Source organism: Acomys minous, assembly GCF_964271855.1.
Source record: "Acomys minous genome assembly, chromosome: 5".
Lineage (NCBI taxonomy): Eukaryota > Metazoa > Chordata > Mammalia > Rodentia > Muridae > Acomys > Acomys minous.
This window is the reverse complement of record NC_140494.1, coordinates 81,610,616-81,624,783: the sequence shown is the minus strand read 5'-3', so window position 1 is coordinate 81,624,783 and position 14,168 is coordinate 81,610,616. Positions and strand designations below refer to the sequence as shown.

Here is a 14,168-nt window from a genome sequence, read left to right as displayed (position 1 = left end):
ACAGAAGAACAAGCATGGTAAACACTCAGTTATAAGCAGATATTAGGATACGATGAAGGATCACCGTATTGCAACACACACACACACACACACACACACACACACACACACACACACACACACACACACACCTGAGAAGCTAAGTAATGAGGAGGAACCTTGCAAGATCATTCACTGTCATTCAGATGGGAAAGAAGAATAAACAGTGAGTGCAGTAAAATAGACGGATAAGGAGAGGAGTCTTCCATAGCTGTCTTGTGCAATACTCTGCACAAAAGGGAATCAGAGCAGAATCTTGTGCACACAGCCAAAATTTGGACAGAGTACAGGAAGTCCCACAGATTAATCCAGGAATAGCAGGCCCCAGAGAGGAAAGGAGTTCCACAGGGTTCCAAGAGAGCCAAAAAATCTGTACCAGTGAAGTCCCCAAAGACTGATACACCAACCAAGTACCATGCATGGAGAGGACCTAGACCCATGCTCAGATGTAGTCAATAGGCATCTCAATCACCATAAAGGACCTTGTTAAGGGGTCAGGGCTTTCCTTGCCTTGGACTAAGTTGCCTGAGCCCCTTACCAGTTGCCAGTTCCCTTACCAGGACACAGAGAAAGAGGATACAGGAAGTCTTGATGAGACTTGATAGGCTGGGGTTAATTGATAAGGGAGAAGGGCTCTCCCTCTCTGAGTACTAGGGAAAGAAAATAGGGGAGAGAAGGGAGGGCATATGGCAAAAGAAAGAAATCAGGCAAGGAGACTTGATTGGTTTTTAGAGCAAATAGTTTTTAATAAATCAATATAAAATTACACACAAGTCAGTTAAAAACACTTCAAGTAGAACTTACAAAGGTCACAATATGTGCTTTGAAAATTTTAAAATGTGGATTTCTGAAAACCCATTTCTGTTTAGTCCTTCATGTTCTCTGCCAGCCTGGCAAGCCTGTCTACCTCCAAGGCCTCAGCCAGTCTCTTTCTGGCTCTCTTCACCTTCAGGGCCTGTTTCTGGATGTCTTCAGTAGTCACTCCTCTTCTTTCATAAGATGGTGACAGCTGAAGAGACACTGGCAGTGTTACCCCTGGAGTGTGGAAAGATAGTGACTGCTGAGGAGCCTCTTGCTCCTCTTCCAAACATGGGCGCTGGGCAGTGCTGAACTCTGAGGAATTATGCAGATCCTTAACACCGCTGGTTTCATCCTGCATTCCCAGTGTACTTTGGTTTACAGGGGTATTAGTATCCAGTGGATGTAAAAAGTTCCCCTTCCTGTCTCCAGACTGAAGGTCATTCAACCTCTCCAAAGCAGACATCTGCCGGGGTTTCTCCAGGTTCTCTTCGTCTTTCCTTCTCACGGTGATATTCTCAGGGTAAGAAGTTATGATAGACACAGGCATTTGGAAAATTTGATCAGTCAACCTCATAGGACCACAAGTAGTTTCCCCAAGTCGGGTTCTGTGTTTTGTTTTGTCCCTGAACTTTTTCTTGGCTTCCAAAGCCTCTCTTTTCTCTTGTAGTTTCTCGGGTATCATGCTTCTTCTGAGTCTTCCCTTTGAAAACAAAGAGAAATGTAAACAGCACAGGATCTCATATACTACTAGTTATACACAAGTGTCGCAGTTTTTGTTTGGTCTCTCCTCCATTTTCTCAAGAGAAATAGCCCTCAAATCAAGGTATAGATTAAACTTCTCTGTGAAAGTTTCTAAAACTCAAATATTAGGACACAAAAATATGGAGGAAGAGGCAACATATTTTGAATCTTTACCAATGTACCAAGGCTGGTGTTATGAAGGTTCTATTTATGAGGCTTCTAATCCACCTAGGTCTTGTGACTAGGGAGGATTAAAAGCTGGGCATGTCTGTCTCTATGAAGCCAGTTGCAAACAGACTTCCTCTGTCTTCCTTTCAGGCTTCCTTCAGGCTTTTCTTTCTCATGGTCACTGATGTTCCATATCTACCCTCAGTGGCACACAGGCATCACTAGTGCAGAAGCCCTCCATTCCAGTTTGGGCAAGAGCACTAGCTGTCCAGAGAAGGACAAAGACTTGATGAAATACATATCATAGAATAAAGTTGTCATTATGGACTGATGAATTATGTCCTACATTTCCTCCAAATACTATTAGCAAGCAGCAGCTTCCACAGGACACCAAGTTATATTTTTTTGAGATAATTTCATTTTATAGTACAAATGTGCATGAACATAGGGAGCTTTGAGTAGTAAGAGAAAACAAGGATGACCCTTCCACAATTAATGTGAATTATATACTCACGATTAAAGGCTTGCTTGGATCTGAGTTTCCTGAAGCCCCCTCCATGGTTGTTGAGTTTGTTCTTAATGGCTCCACTACAGAGACACAGATAGGGCTTGGTTAGCTGCAAATGACAGTGTCTTTCTAATCTAATTCTCCTTCTATATAGAAAAAGAGAGAGGTAACTTAATTACCAGGTAATCCCTCTCACAAATAAAGCAAAGCCTATTCAGACTGTCAAGGAAACTGGGCATGGTTGCACAGGCCTTTAATCTCAGCAGCTCCTGAGGCAGTGGCAGCCAAATCTTTGGGAATTCAAGGCCAGCCTGCTCTGCAAAGTGAGTCCAGGACAGCTTGGGCTCTGTTTTACAGATTATACCTGGGTTAAGTAAGACAGGCTTGGTGGAGCACTGTTTTAATTCCAGCAATTGGGAATAAGAGCCAGGCAGTTTTCTGTGAGTTTTAGGCCAGCTTGGTTTACCAAGCTACTATAGGACAGTCAGAACACAAGAGAAACCTTGTTTCTAAAAACCAAAAAAGAGGAGAAGGAGGAGGAGGAGGAGGAGAAGAAGGAGGAGGAGGAGGAGGAGGAGGAGGAGGAGAAGGAGAGGGAGAGGGAGAGGGAGAAGGAGAAGGAGACGGAGACAGACAGGGAGAAAGAGAAGGAAGGGGAGGAGAAGGAGAAGGAGAAGGAGAAGGAGAAGGAGAAGGAGAAGAAGAAGAAGAAGAAGAAGAAGAAGAAGAAGAAGAAGAAGAAGAAGAAATAAAAACCACTCTCACATTAAATGAGGCAGGCTTCAAACTCAGAGTGATTTGCCTGCCTGTCCCTCCTCAGTGCTGGTAATAAAGGTGTGTGCTACCAAGACTGTCATTAAGATATCTTGAGAGTATAATATCCTCTTGCCACAAAACGGTCAAATCACAAAACATACAGAACAAAGAAAACATTATTAAACTCCACAAAGGTAAATGGCCAAGTACCATGTAGTGGCAAACCTATCAGAATCACAACAAATATTTCTGAAGAGAACAGAAAGCCAGAAGGCCTGCACAGAGGCCTTGGACATATCAAGAAATCACAGATGCCAATCTAGACTAAAGTTACTAAAGTGCCCCCTTTTTTCTCCCAAGCAACCTAATATTCCAGGACTACAAGTAAGATGGTAGACAGCATTACCAGGTTGTTGTATTCCTGATGCCTTTGCAGGATATTTGATTCCATTGTGATCCTTGAGACAGTGAATTGCAAAAGCCAGCCTTTGGATTGGGGTGCCATGAGCCCTAGCACATAGCTTTAATCCAAGAGGTTTCAACACACTAGATTTAATAAAGTTAGCCCTAGGTCAAGAGGCAGAGCAAGAAATCAGCTGATTTCCAGGTATTCCATGAAAAACCATATCAAAACAGTACCTATCCACAAATCCATCCCTATACAAGAGAATAAAAGGAAAATGCCAACACACAGAGGCTAACTACAGTGCACCAAGGATAACAAGGGCATAGTTAACTTCACTTTAATAAAATCTAATGAGACAAACATACAAGCACACTACCACAACCCACATGAAAACCAAATAAACTAATAGTCATTGGTTAATCTCCCTGAGGGTCAGTAGTACCAAGTATCCAATAAAACAGGATTAGTAAGCACAGACTTGCTTCACTCTCAGGATTCTCTTATCTCCTGAGACATCCCCAGCTAGCACCCAACAATACTGAGTGGTTTCCAATATCTTTTTATTCACCTTTTTGGTGCTATGGCTGGAAAACGAAGCATGGTATGAAAGGTGTTCATGAACCCTCAACACAAGGAGATCAATAAAAGTGTGAGGTCAGTAAACAAATGAGTCATATAATACACGGGTAATATATTCTCTAAAAGGTTAAAAACCTATTTGAGACACAAGAGTATAACTTCTTTCACTGTGGTAGGTCTCATATATTTAGAATTATGTGATTTCTATAATAAATAATTTTTACAGACACCATGCTAAAAATCAGATTATGAAGTACACATCCATACTTTTCAAATTTAGATTCATATGGGGCATAGTGTAATGAAGAAACCATATTAATCTTACATTTTAATGTTTTGATAGACTAAAATTGTGTAGCTCCATAGTGAACTGAAAATAAGAGCATTCTCTATATTAACTATCAAAAGTAATTCTATATGAGAATTCCTGGACTAGGAGAAAGTATAAATCTATGGACTGATGGTTTCCACTCAGATCCAGATCCCTGGTCTTATCAAAGCTTGCAGGAAGGTCTGCTTGTTGCTTCAGAGAGGCTGTCCCTTCTGATCTCTCTGGACAACAGCTGTACCTTGAAGAGGGGCTCCACTGTGTAAAGACCTCCTAGGGCCTCTGAACTGACTGAGTTTTATGCTTAGCAAGCTCTTATATAGATATCTGAAGACTCCACCCTGAGGTGGAGTGTGTTGGCATTAGCATAATTGAATTACCTTGTATAATCTCCTTTGTAAAAGCCTAGGCACACCCTAAGGGTTGCTTTTGCCTTCTGGGTATTTGGCTGTAGTTAGATGGCTGAGGCAGGGTTTATCACAGATCCTTCCATTGATGAGGTGGTAATAACTTTGAAGAAAGTACTTTGATGGCGAGATTTAGTTAAATTAAAATGCTAAGTTTTTGGACACACAATAAGGAGTCTCTCTACTCTCTCTCTCCCTCTCTCCCTCTCTCCCTCTCTCCCTCTCTCCCTCTCTCCCAGTCTCTCTGTCTCTGTCTCTCCGTCTCTGTCTCTCTCTCTCTTTCTCTCTCTCTCTCTCTCTTTCCTCATCTGTCACTACCTCTCTCTGAAACAGGGTCTCTCTTACATATCTCTAACTATCCTAAAACTTACTATGTTGTCCAAATTGGCCTCCAATCCACAGATGCTTCTCATGTGCTTAGATTTACCACATGTACCACCACACCTAGGAGAAAAAGACATTTCCTTTATGGGAGAATTTCAAGTAGGAAGATTCACTGTCAACCTAGGCCACTCTTTTGTTGACCTTCCACATGAAATGGAAGAAGCTCTTGCTTTTTCCTGCTTGCCCTTCCTCATGACCTCCATTTTGTGTATGTTACTGCTGGGATCAATACAAAATCCAACTTCACCAGGATTCTCACCGAGACTGGAGACAATTAGCTATCCAGAAATCCTCCAGATCTGTATTTGTATTGTAGAGTCATCCAACCTTATGGGATTAACAACTGGATTATGGGTCTTCTGGTTGTGAGACAGCTATTGCTGGACTACGCAAATCCTGTAATCCAGTCTAATAAGTGCCCTGTTTGTTTTACAGTCACCTTATCAATATTTTTTTCTTTAGAGACCCTGACTACTTTGTGATTACAAATTTAAACCCCCTCTTCCACAATTTACTAGCACTAATTAAAAACTAATTATGTATTTATTTCTTTTAAGTCAAATTGTAGATTTTGAATTTAGTATAAATTTTTTTTTCAGAGCAATTTTCTCTTGTAGCTCTATCTTTGCTAGATCTCACTATAAATAACACCAGGTTGAAATATAAAATAATACTGAAAAAAAGATGAGAAATTTAAAAACCATGTTACGATATGATAAAGATTCAGTTTTCATAAAAATGTTAGTAATAATAAATGTGTGGAAAAAACCCTCTTACAAAAATAAATGAGACCAGGCTTGCATCAAACTCATAGAGATATCCTTGCCACTTCGTCCTTAGTGTACAAGTTGAATTAAATATTTTATTTTAAATTCCTATATATAAACTTGAAAAATTACATATATATCATAGTTCTTATCAAATAGATAAGAAATTATTTATTTACATGCCCTAATACAAATATGTTCCATTTTAGGAAAAAATGAATACTCCTCATTTGTTTATTGCATTTAGTTTAGAACATAGGGCCCACTGTAGAGCCTTGGTTGTCCTGCAGTCACTTTGATATGCTGGTTGGGCTTGATCCAGAGACCAGCCTACTTCTGCCTCTCCGGTGCTGAGATTAAAGGCCTGGGACACTAGGACAGGCTAGGAATCTTAATTCTAATATAATTTAATTTTAAAACTTTTCCAATGACTTCATCAAATAACATTAACTTCAACTTTTGTTTTCATTTTTTTCTTTCTTATATTTTGTGAAAAAGTCTCCTTCTTTATCTCTGACATGGAACACAGATCTACATGCCTGTACACCACCATGCCCAGCTGCTCAGTGTTTCTCTCTATTCTGCTTCTCTGTGCAGAGCCAGGCTTGGTGGCACACGCCTGTAATCCCAGCACTCAGGAGGCTGTGACAGGTAGATCTCTGTGAGACTGAGACATCCCTGGTCTAAACAGTGAGTTCCAAGAAAAAGAGTGCTGAGAGAGGCTGTTGCAACACACTCACACACAAACACACACAGGTACACACACACACACACACTCACACACAAACATATATACAAACGTCCCACAGCCATTAGTACTGTTAAATCCAAGATAGATGAGATATAAATCTTAGCTGCTTTTTACTTTTGTTTTCTGAATGTGTAATTTACCTGCAATCAGTAAAGGAAACATGGCTTCAATGGAAAACAAAACTCAGAAAACTCTAGTCCTTCTACAGCCAGTGTGGGTGACTAGAGTCTCCAAAAACTATGCAAAAGGCATCAAGAACAAACACCCAAGCTCACCTGTCAGTGCTGAGGTGATGCTATCTGACACTAGTCTTAGAATTGCCAAGTGTACAACACACAGCCCAATGAAAATGCTGACTGCACTTCCTTGTGTGGTAGCTTTAGGGTATGCCTGCCAATGATTTTGTTCATGCTGTATTGGTCTATCTGGAGTTTCAGTCTGCAATCCTGACATAGACACATTCCTGGTCCTTACATGACCTAAGCTTTCTTATATTCCCTAGAATGCTTCTAAGTAAATGATGATGAAGATGATAATGATGATTAAAGAACACAGGTCTTCCTGAATTTATCAAAAATATTGCAGACCCTTGTCTCCAGCATCATTAGCTTTCATTTGTAGAAAAGTACAGGGTTTAGTATTATTAACCTAGACTCTTTGGATTAAAAATTATGGATTTGTTTAGATAAGTACTTTGTCATTTTCCATGCTTTGCATCATACTTAAATGTAGGAGCTTGGGCTTTGTTTGTTTGCTGGTTTTGGTTTTAGTGATGGAAGAGCTTATTTCTTGGTGTTTTTTTTTTTAGCACTACGCTCCCCTCAAGTTGGCTACAATTCCTCTACAGTCAGAAAAGCCCTTATATATCCTATACTTCTTCCTCCATGGCCCAAGTACTCAGTTTAATACCAAGTAATCTATCATGTAGCTTGATTGGATACCTTTGTTTCTGACACTCAGGGTTTAATTTTAAGCACTAAAATAAAATCAAACAAACAAACAAAGCTCAAACCACTACAATCAAGTATGATGCAAAGCCTCCTGAGTGCTAGGATTACAGGCGTGTGCCACCAAGCCTGGCTCTGCACAGAGAAGCAGAACAGAGAGAAACACTGAACAGCTTGGTGTGGTGGTGCACAGGCATGTAGATCTGTGTTCCATATCAGAGATAAAGAGTGAGACCCTTTCTCAAAAAATAAGAAAGAAGAAATGAAAACAAAAGTTGAAGTTAATGTTATTTGATGAAATCATTGGAAAAGTTTTAAAATTAAATTATATTAGAATTAAGATTCATAGCCTGTCCTGGTGGCCCAGGCCTTTAATCTCAGCACCAGAGAGGCAGAAGTAGGCAGATCTCTGTCTTCAAGGCCAGCCAGGATACCAAAGTGACTCCACAACAACCAATGCTCTACAGAGAACCCTCCCTAAGAAACTGAAGCCAATAAATAAGTAAAGAGTATTCATTTTTCCTAAAATATAGCATGTTGGTATTAGGGCTTGTAAATATTAATTTCTTATCTATTATGATAAGAACTATGATTTATATGTACTTTTTAAAGTTTATATATAGAAAAATAGAATAAAATACTTTATTCTATCTGTCCACTGTGGAGGAAGAGACAAGAACATCTCTATGTTGAGGCCAGCCTGGTCTACATACTGAGTTCCAGGATAGCCATTTTTACACAGAAACTTGGACCCCAAAAACCAAATATGCATATAATTCTCAATTTCATTAACAGAACATTTTCCAGGAGGCTAAAAAACAGCATATTTTATGGATCTGCATTACTGGGTCTGACCTGAGATTTCAATTTATTAAATAACATATTCCATTTTAATATCTATACATTGTATTAACTAACATATTCAATTACATTATGTCTAGGAAGCACATAGTAAGGATTTAGATATTTCACTAATAAACATTTACTTTTCTTTAGTTTTGTTTGTTTGTTTGTTTTCTGAGGAAAGGTCTCAATACTGTAGATCTGACTGGTCAACTCAGAGATATGTCTCTCTCTCTCTCTCTCTCTCTCTCTCTCTCTCTCTCTCTCTCTCTCTCTCTCTCTCTCCAAGAGCTGAGACTGAAGGAGTGCACCACCACACCCAGCCCTGGGAAACACATAAAAATTCTCTAATTTTATCCTGTAGAGAAACTGAAGAGTTTGGACTGGTCATGCAATCTCTGAGAGTTCTAATCCAGTCTGAGCTCCATAGCAAGAAGCTGTCTTAAAATATATAAAAAAATAAATCAATAGGAACATTTTTTCTTCATTTATAGAATGTTTTTGGAGATGATGAAGTACCAAGACTTATGGATACACTTAAGATGCTGATACAAAAACAATTGGAGAGATAATGGCTATGCTGGGAAGATTAGTCCTGTCTTCATACTGGATACATAGATCAGAACTATGATTGTTCTTTATAAAGCATTTTCTTGCTGTCATTTTGTTTCTCTCTCTCTCTTTTTTTTTATTTTGGAGAAAGGGTTTCTTTGTTTAATAGTTTTGGCCATTCTAAAATAAGCCCTGTAGACCAGGCCAGCCTCAATTCAAAGAGATCCAGCAGCCTTTGCCTTCCATGTGCTGGGATTGATGGGATGTGGCACCACCCCGGGAATATAAGCAGTTTTCCAATGCAACCTTTAAGAGTTTTTTATATAATGAGATGTTGATATTGATTTCAAACACTGAGCTGAGTTTTAGCTCAGATATTGGCTGCTCTTCACAGCATTGTCAAGGCATCTCTTGACAAAAGGCATTATCTAAAGAGTGTTGACTCACTCCTTACATCCCTGGACTCAGGAGGCAGAGGCAGACTGATCTCTGTGAGTTTGATGCAAGTCTTCAGAAAGCTGTAATAATTCCTCAATCCAAACCATATCTTCTTGCCTCCTTCACCAGCATCCTTCTAGATATTATGTATATCATCCATATTTGGCTTAAGCCAACGTTCTTCCTAAAGCAACAGTCAGATCACTCCAGAGCCTCCCTTAAAACTCAAAAACAAAATTCAGACTTGTAATGGTGGCTACCAAAGCCCACATGATCTAGTTTTAAACTTCCCTTCCCTTCCTGGGAAAACTTCATCAAGGACATAAATGTAAAAGCAGCACATGTAGACCAGGCAACCCCCATGTCAACAGATCACCAGCATCACAAAGAAACCCAGTGAAGCCATGGTGGTGCCCTGCTATGAGTGTGCGTGTCTCCAGGTGAAGGGAACAGCATGATGTGGTAAATGGTCAAGAAAGCACTTTGCTTGCTTATAAAATACTTTCCAGGGATCCCCCAACGAAACGCAAAATGCAAAGAGAGAATAGCTAATAATATTGGACATGTTAGTTGGAAAAGGTAAATAATTTTGTACTTTTGTTCCATTGATTTAATTTTTTTATTAAATAATTCCTCTTCAAAACCAGCTAGATTGAGGGAGAGCACCCTAGGTAGTTGTGTAAGAGTATAATTCCTGTTCTCCCAGACCCTATACTCATGACCCTACTTTTATAAATTGCAGTGTCAATAATTAGGATTTGGTGTTACTTCTGTGCTTAGATCATAAAGTACCCGAGAAAAGGCTTTCAGAGACTTGCTAATCCTTTTCAATACACACTATCTATCATGAAGAATTCCTTTTTTCTCAGAACCAGACAGGCTTGTCTAGCAGTAAAAGATTAAAGGAACTTTTCTGATGATTATATGATAAAGTTATAACAGATTCTGTTTTTGACCTTGAAAAACAGGTAAAATTTTTAAGGGAAAGAGATGTGAGGAATAAGGGCATCATGGTGGCTAGAGGTGGCTGGCTCAATCAATGCTACAAACTGGGATTTATCTGATTCAGTCAATGCTTTCAGACCTGTACAAAGATAAGAAATGAGACTGGCCTGTGGGCACAAGCCTTTAATCCAAGCACTCTGGAGGCAGAGACAGACAGATCTCCGTAGTTGTTTTTAAATTACTGTTTGTTAATTATAGAATAGTGGGTTTCATTGTGAGATTTGAAATAATAAATTACTCGGGGTTCTTTAAGGGAAAGAATTTATAAAAATTACTTTAAAACAAATTGGGACCTTATTAGACTGGATTACAGCAATGGCAGCCTTCTGGTTAGAAGGCTGAGAATCCAGTAACTGTTAAGCCCATGAGGTTGGATGACTCTACAGTACAAATATAGCCCTGGAGGATTTCTGGATAGCTAATTGACTCCAGTCTCTGTGAGAATCCTGATGAAGTCGAATTTCTTAAGATAGATAAAATGGCAGGCAATGGTTGAGGGCAATCAGGCAGAAAGCAATAGCTTCTTGTGCTCTGCCCAAAGTTTGGCTGTGAGGCCAAGATTCTGCTCTGATCCTCTGCTAGATGGAGTCTTTCAGAGAACAACTGTGAGGACTAGGTTGGCCTGGAAATCATAGAGATCCTCCTGCCTCTGCTTCCCAGGGGTGGGATCAAAGGTGTGCACCACCCCTGCCTGGCTTGAGTAGTAGTATTTTAAATTATAGTGTTTTCAGTTTTGATAGAAATGTTCTGAAATAGATTTTGTGTGAAAATAGCCTTTAGGTCAGCTGTGATCCACAGTAGGACTCTAGGATAGATACAAAAGCAACCCACAGAGCAAAGGAGATGCCTTCTCTTATAGCACTGAGATGAGAAGGATCTATGTATTTACTTAGCAGTAAACTTAGTGAAGCTAGTAGGTGGGTTACAAAGCCTTCACTCAGGCTAGACAGGCCTGGCCAGCTTGAATCTAATACTTTGACCCTCCCTCCCATGGGATCGCTGCTTGACTGGTGTTGGGCTTCTTAAGGAGGGTACTAAATATCATATAAACTGGAAGTCTGATTGTCAGAGGGCTGGGAAGGGAGAGAAGCTACAGCATGTTGTTTGAAATGAACATTCCCAAACATTCCATTTGATCAATAAAGACTCAGGAGCCAGATGCTGGGGTTGGAAACCTGCTAACTCAGAGGGGCAGAGAGAGTATCAGGTGATCCCTATTCAGTGCTCTTTCCTGTGGAAAAGGCCCTGAAGGCTCACTAGCTCAGCAGACAGGCATAGAGGAAAAGCCCAGAATCTGCAAACCAAAGGCTTGCTAGGTAAAATCTCAAAAAGCCAAAGGCCAAGGAAGTGAAGACCTCAAAATCTAAAGAGCTAAGTATTCTTTTACTTCTATACCCTTTCACAAATGCTGTTCAACCATAAATCTATCACATTCTTTAATTCCTGTCAGCTGGTGTATTGCACTGCATCTTGACCTATGGTTAACCTTACTAAATCCGGTGTAGAGAAAGCTCTTGGATTAAATATGTGTTTTAGGGCTCAACCACTTTAAACAAAAGACAGGATTTTATAATTCACAACCTCAGGGATTAGAATGGAATCAAAGAGAGGTTGGTACAGTTCACAATCTCAGGGATCACAATGAGACCAAAGATCCTGCAGCACAGCACGTATACTAATCCCCCTGTAATGCTCGGTCTATCATCTGACAAGTAGTTTTGTAATATGAGGTTGTGTGGGAGAAATAAAGGGACACTTTCCTCAGAATTGTTCAATTTCATGGTATAATTTTTTTAAAATTTGGTGATGATTGAGGTCTTATTATGCGGGCCTGGTAGGCCCTCAATTTGATCCATCTGCTTAGATTACAAGCAAGAATCTCACACCCTACTGTAATTATTTTTATTCTCTTTCAGTCTGCAGGAATAATATAGCCTGAAGGGTTCTTTAGTGTTTTAAACTAAGCATTTAACGTTTTCTCCCTTATATTAATGGAAGGAGACTCACATGTTGCAACTGTCTACAGCATTGTCTTGCACATATCTTGTTTGTTTTTCTGAAACTCTGTTGTAATAGTAGACTATCAATAAAGGTTTTAAATACAATTCCAAGACTTTTTTATGTGACAGTAATTGATGCATAAAGATATTATTATAGGATCTTGGTAGGAGAATTTGGACCTGAGCCATGGGGCATGGGAACCAGATTCATTGGGGAAAAAAAGACACCTCTGCAGTTGAAACTGATTGGCTTGAATTCAGATAAAATCCAAGCTTGTTAGAGGGCTTTAAAAAAAAGTTGATTTGGTGCATGAGAGCAAGTTAACTATTGCTGCTTCTGCTGCTGCTTCCTCTTGAGAGACTTACAGGTGCTTGCCTGAATTGCACTAAATGGCTCATATTGAATTTATTTATCTCTCCATTTTGGAGAGCCTCATAAACTGTTATTTAAGTTTCTCTACTGACTTTGAAAAGCTTGGAGTTTCAAAGAGACACCTTTGCTGTTGACAAAGCATGAGCACGGCCCGAACAGAGAACCCTGTTATAGTGGGTCTGTCCAGTCAGAACGGTCAGCTGCGGGGCCCTGTGAAGGGCAGCGGTGGCCTAGGAGGAGGGGGCAGTAACAGATGAACCATTTGGAAAACTCCAGCACAATCAATAATGGCACTCTGCAGCAAGCACAGAGCATGGCCGCCCGTATAAAACCTGGTGATGACCGGGAAAAACACGTTAAAACTCCCTCCAAAGAATCTAAGAATCGAAACTTCGGATGTGACCTCCACGAAAGGAAATGAGTTTGAAGATTATTGTTTGAAACAGCAATTTTTGAAATGGGCTGGCTGGAAAACCCATCTCCTCTTCAGGAGGAGAATATTCCCAACACTTTATCTGGTAGGGATATCGTAGCTAGAGCAAAAAAATGGAACAGGCAAAAGCTGTGTCTTACCTCACCCACTTGCTTGAACGGCTGGACCCGAAGAAGGACAATATCCAAGCAATGGAGACTGCTCTCACGACAGAACTTGCTCTACAGATCAGTTAAATTTGTATCCAGGTCAGCAAACACGTGGGAGGGGCCAAAGCGATGGCAACCACAGGAGAAACCAATTTCCAGAATGACATAATGAAGCTTCATGATACAGCGCTGCCCACTCTCTCCATATCTCTTCAGTATAGTTCTTGAATTTCTATCCCGAGCAATAAGACAACAAAAGGAGATCAAGGGGATCCAAATGGGAAAGGAGGAAGTCAAATTATCCTTCTTTGCTGATGATATGATAGTGTACATAAGTGACCCCCAAAATTCCACCAGAGAACTCTTACAGCTGATAAACCCCTTCTGCAAATTGGCTGGATACAAAACTAACTCAAAAAATGTCAGTAGCCTTCTGATACACAAATGAAAATCATGCAGAAGAAGAAATTAGAAAAAATACACCCTTCACAATAGCCACAGGCAATATAAAATATCTAGGGGGTAACTCTAACCAAGCAATCGAAGGATTAGTTCTTTAAATCTCTGAAAAAAAGAGATTGAAAATGACATCAGAAGATGAAAGGATCTCCCTGGTTCATGTATCGGGAGAATTAACGCAGTGAAAATGGCCATCTTACCAGAAGCAATTTACAGATTCAATGCAATCCCTATCAAAACACATACACAATTTTTTAAAGACATTACAACTCTCTTCAGAGAGTAGAATTACTGGCCAAGAAGATTTCTCAGCTGGGTTACTGTTACTTCTATA

General features: G+C 39.9%; 2 protein-coding genes and 1 pseudogene across 3 annotated transcripts in view; 1 reads left to right on the top strand and 2 right to left on the bottom strand.

Annotated features, from left to right (window-relative positions):
- The window catches only part of LOC311598612 (methyl-CpG-binding domain protein 3-like 2B), a 60,981-nt gene extending 47,539 nt beyond the window's left edge, over positions 1–13,442 (bottom strand). Inside the window, exon 1 of the mRNA XM_084783830.1 lies at positions 13,367–13,442. The gene's annotated coding sequence lies outside the window, so the exon portion shown is untranslated. The remainder of the gene's footprint in view (positions 1–13,366) is intronic.
- LOC311598390 (methyl-CpG-binding domain protein 3-like 2B) lies at positions 905–1,387 on the bottom strand (the record flags this gene model as incomplete). The annotated part of the gene is made up of 1 exon (XM_084783443.1): positions 905–1,387. The coding sequence occupies one exon, from the start codon at positions 1,385–1,387 to the stop codon at positions 905–907; it is 483 nt and encodes a 160-aa protein (XP_084639569.1).
- Positions 12,907–13,603, top strand: LOC311598389 (putative ATP-dependent RNA helicase DDX6; annotated as a pseudogene). The gene has a single exon. The product of its transcript is annotated as a putative ATP-dependent RNA helicase DDX6 (transcript).
- Positions 13,604–14,168: the final 565 nt, after the last annotated feature.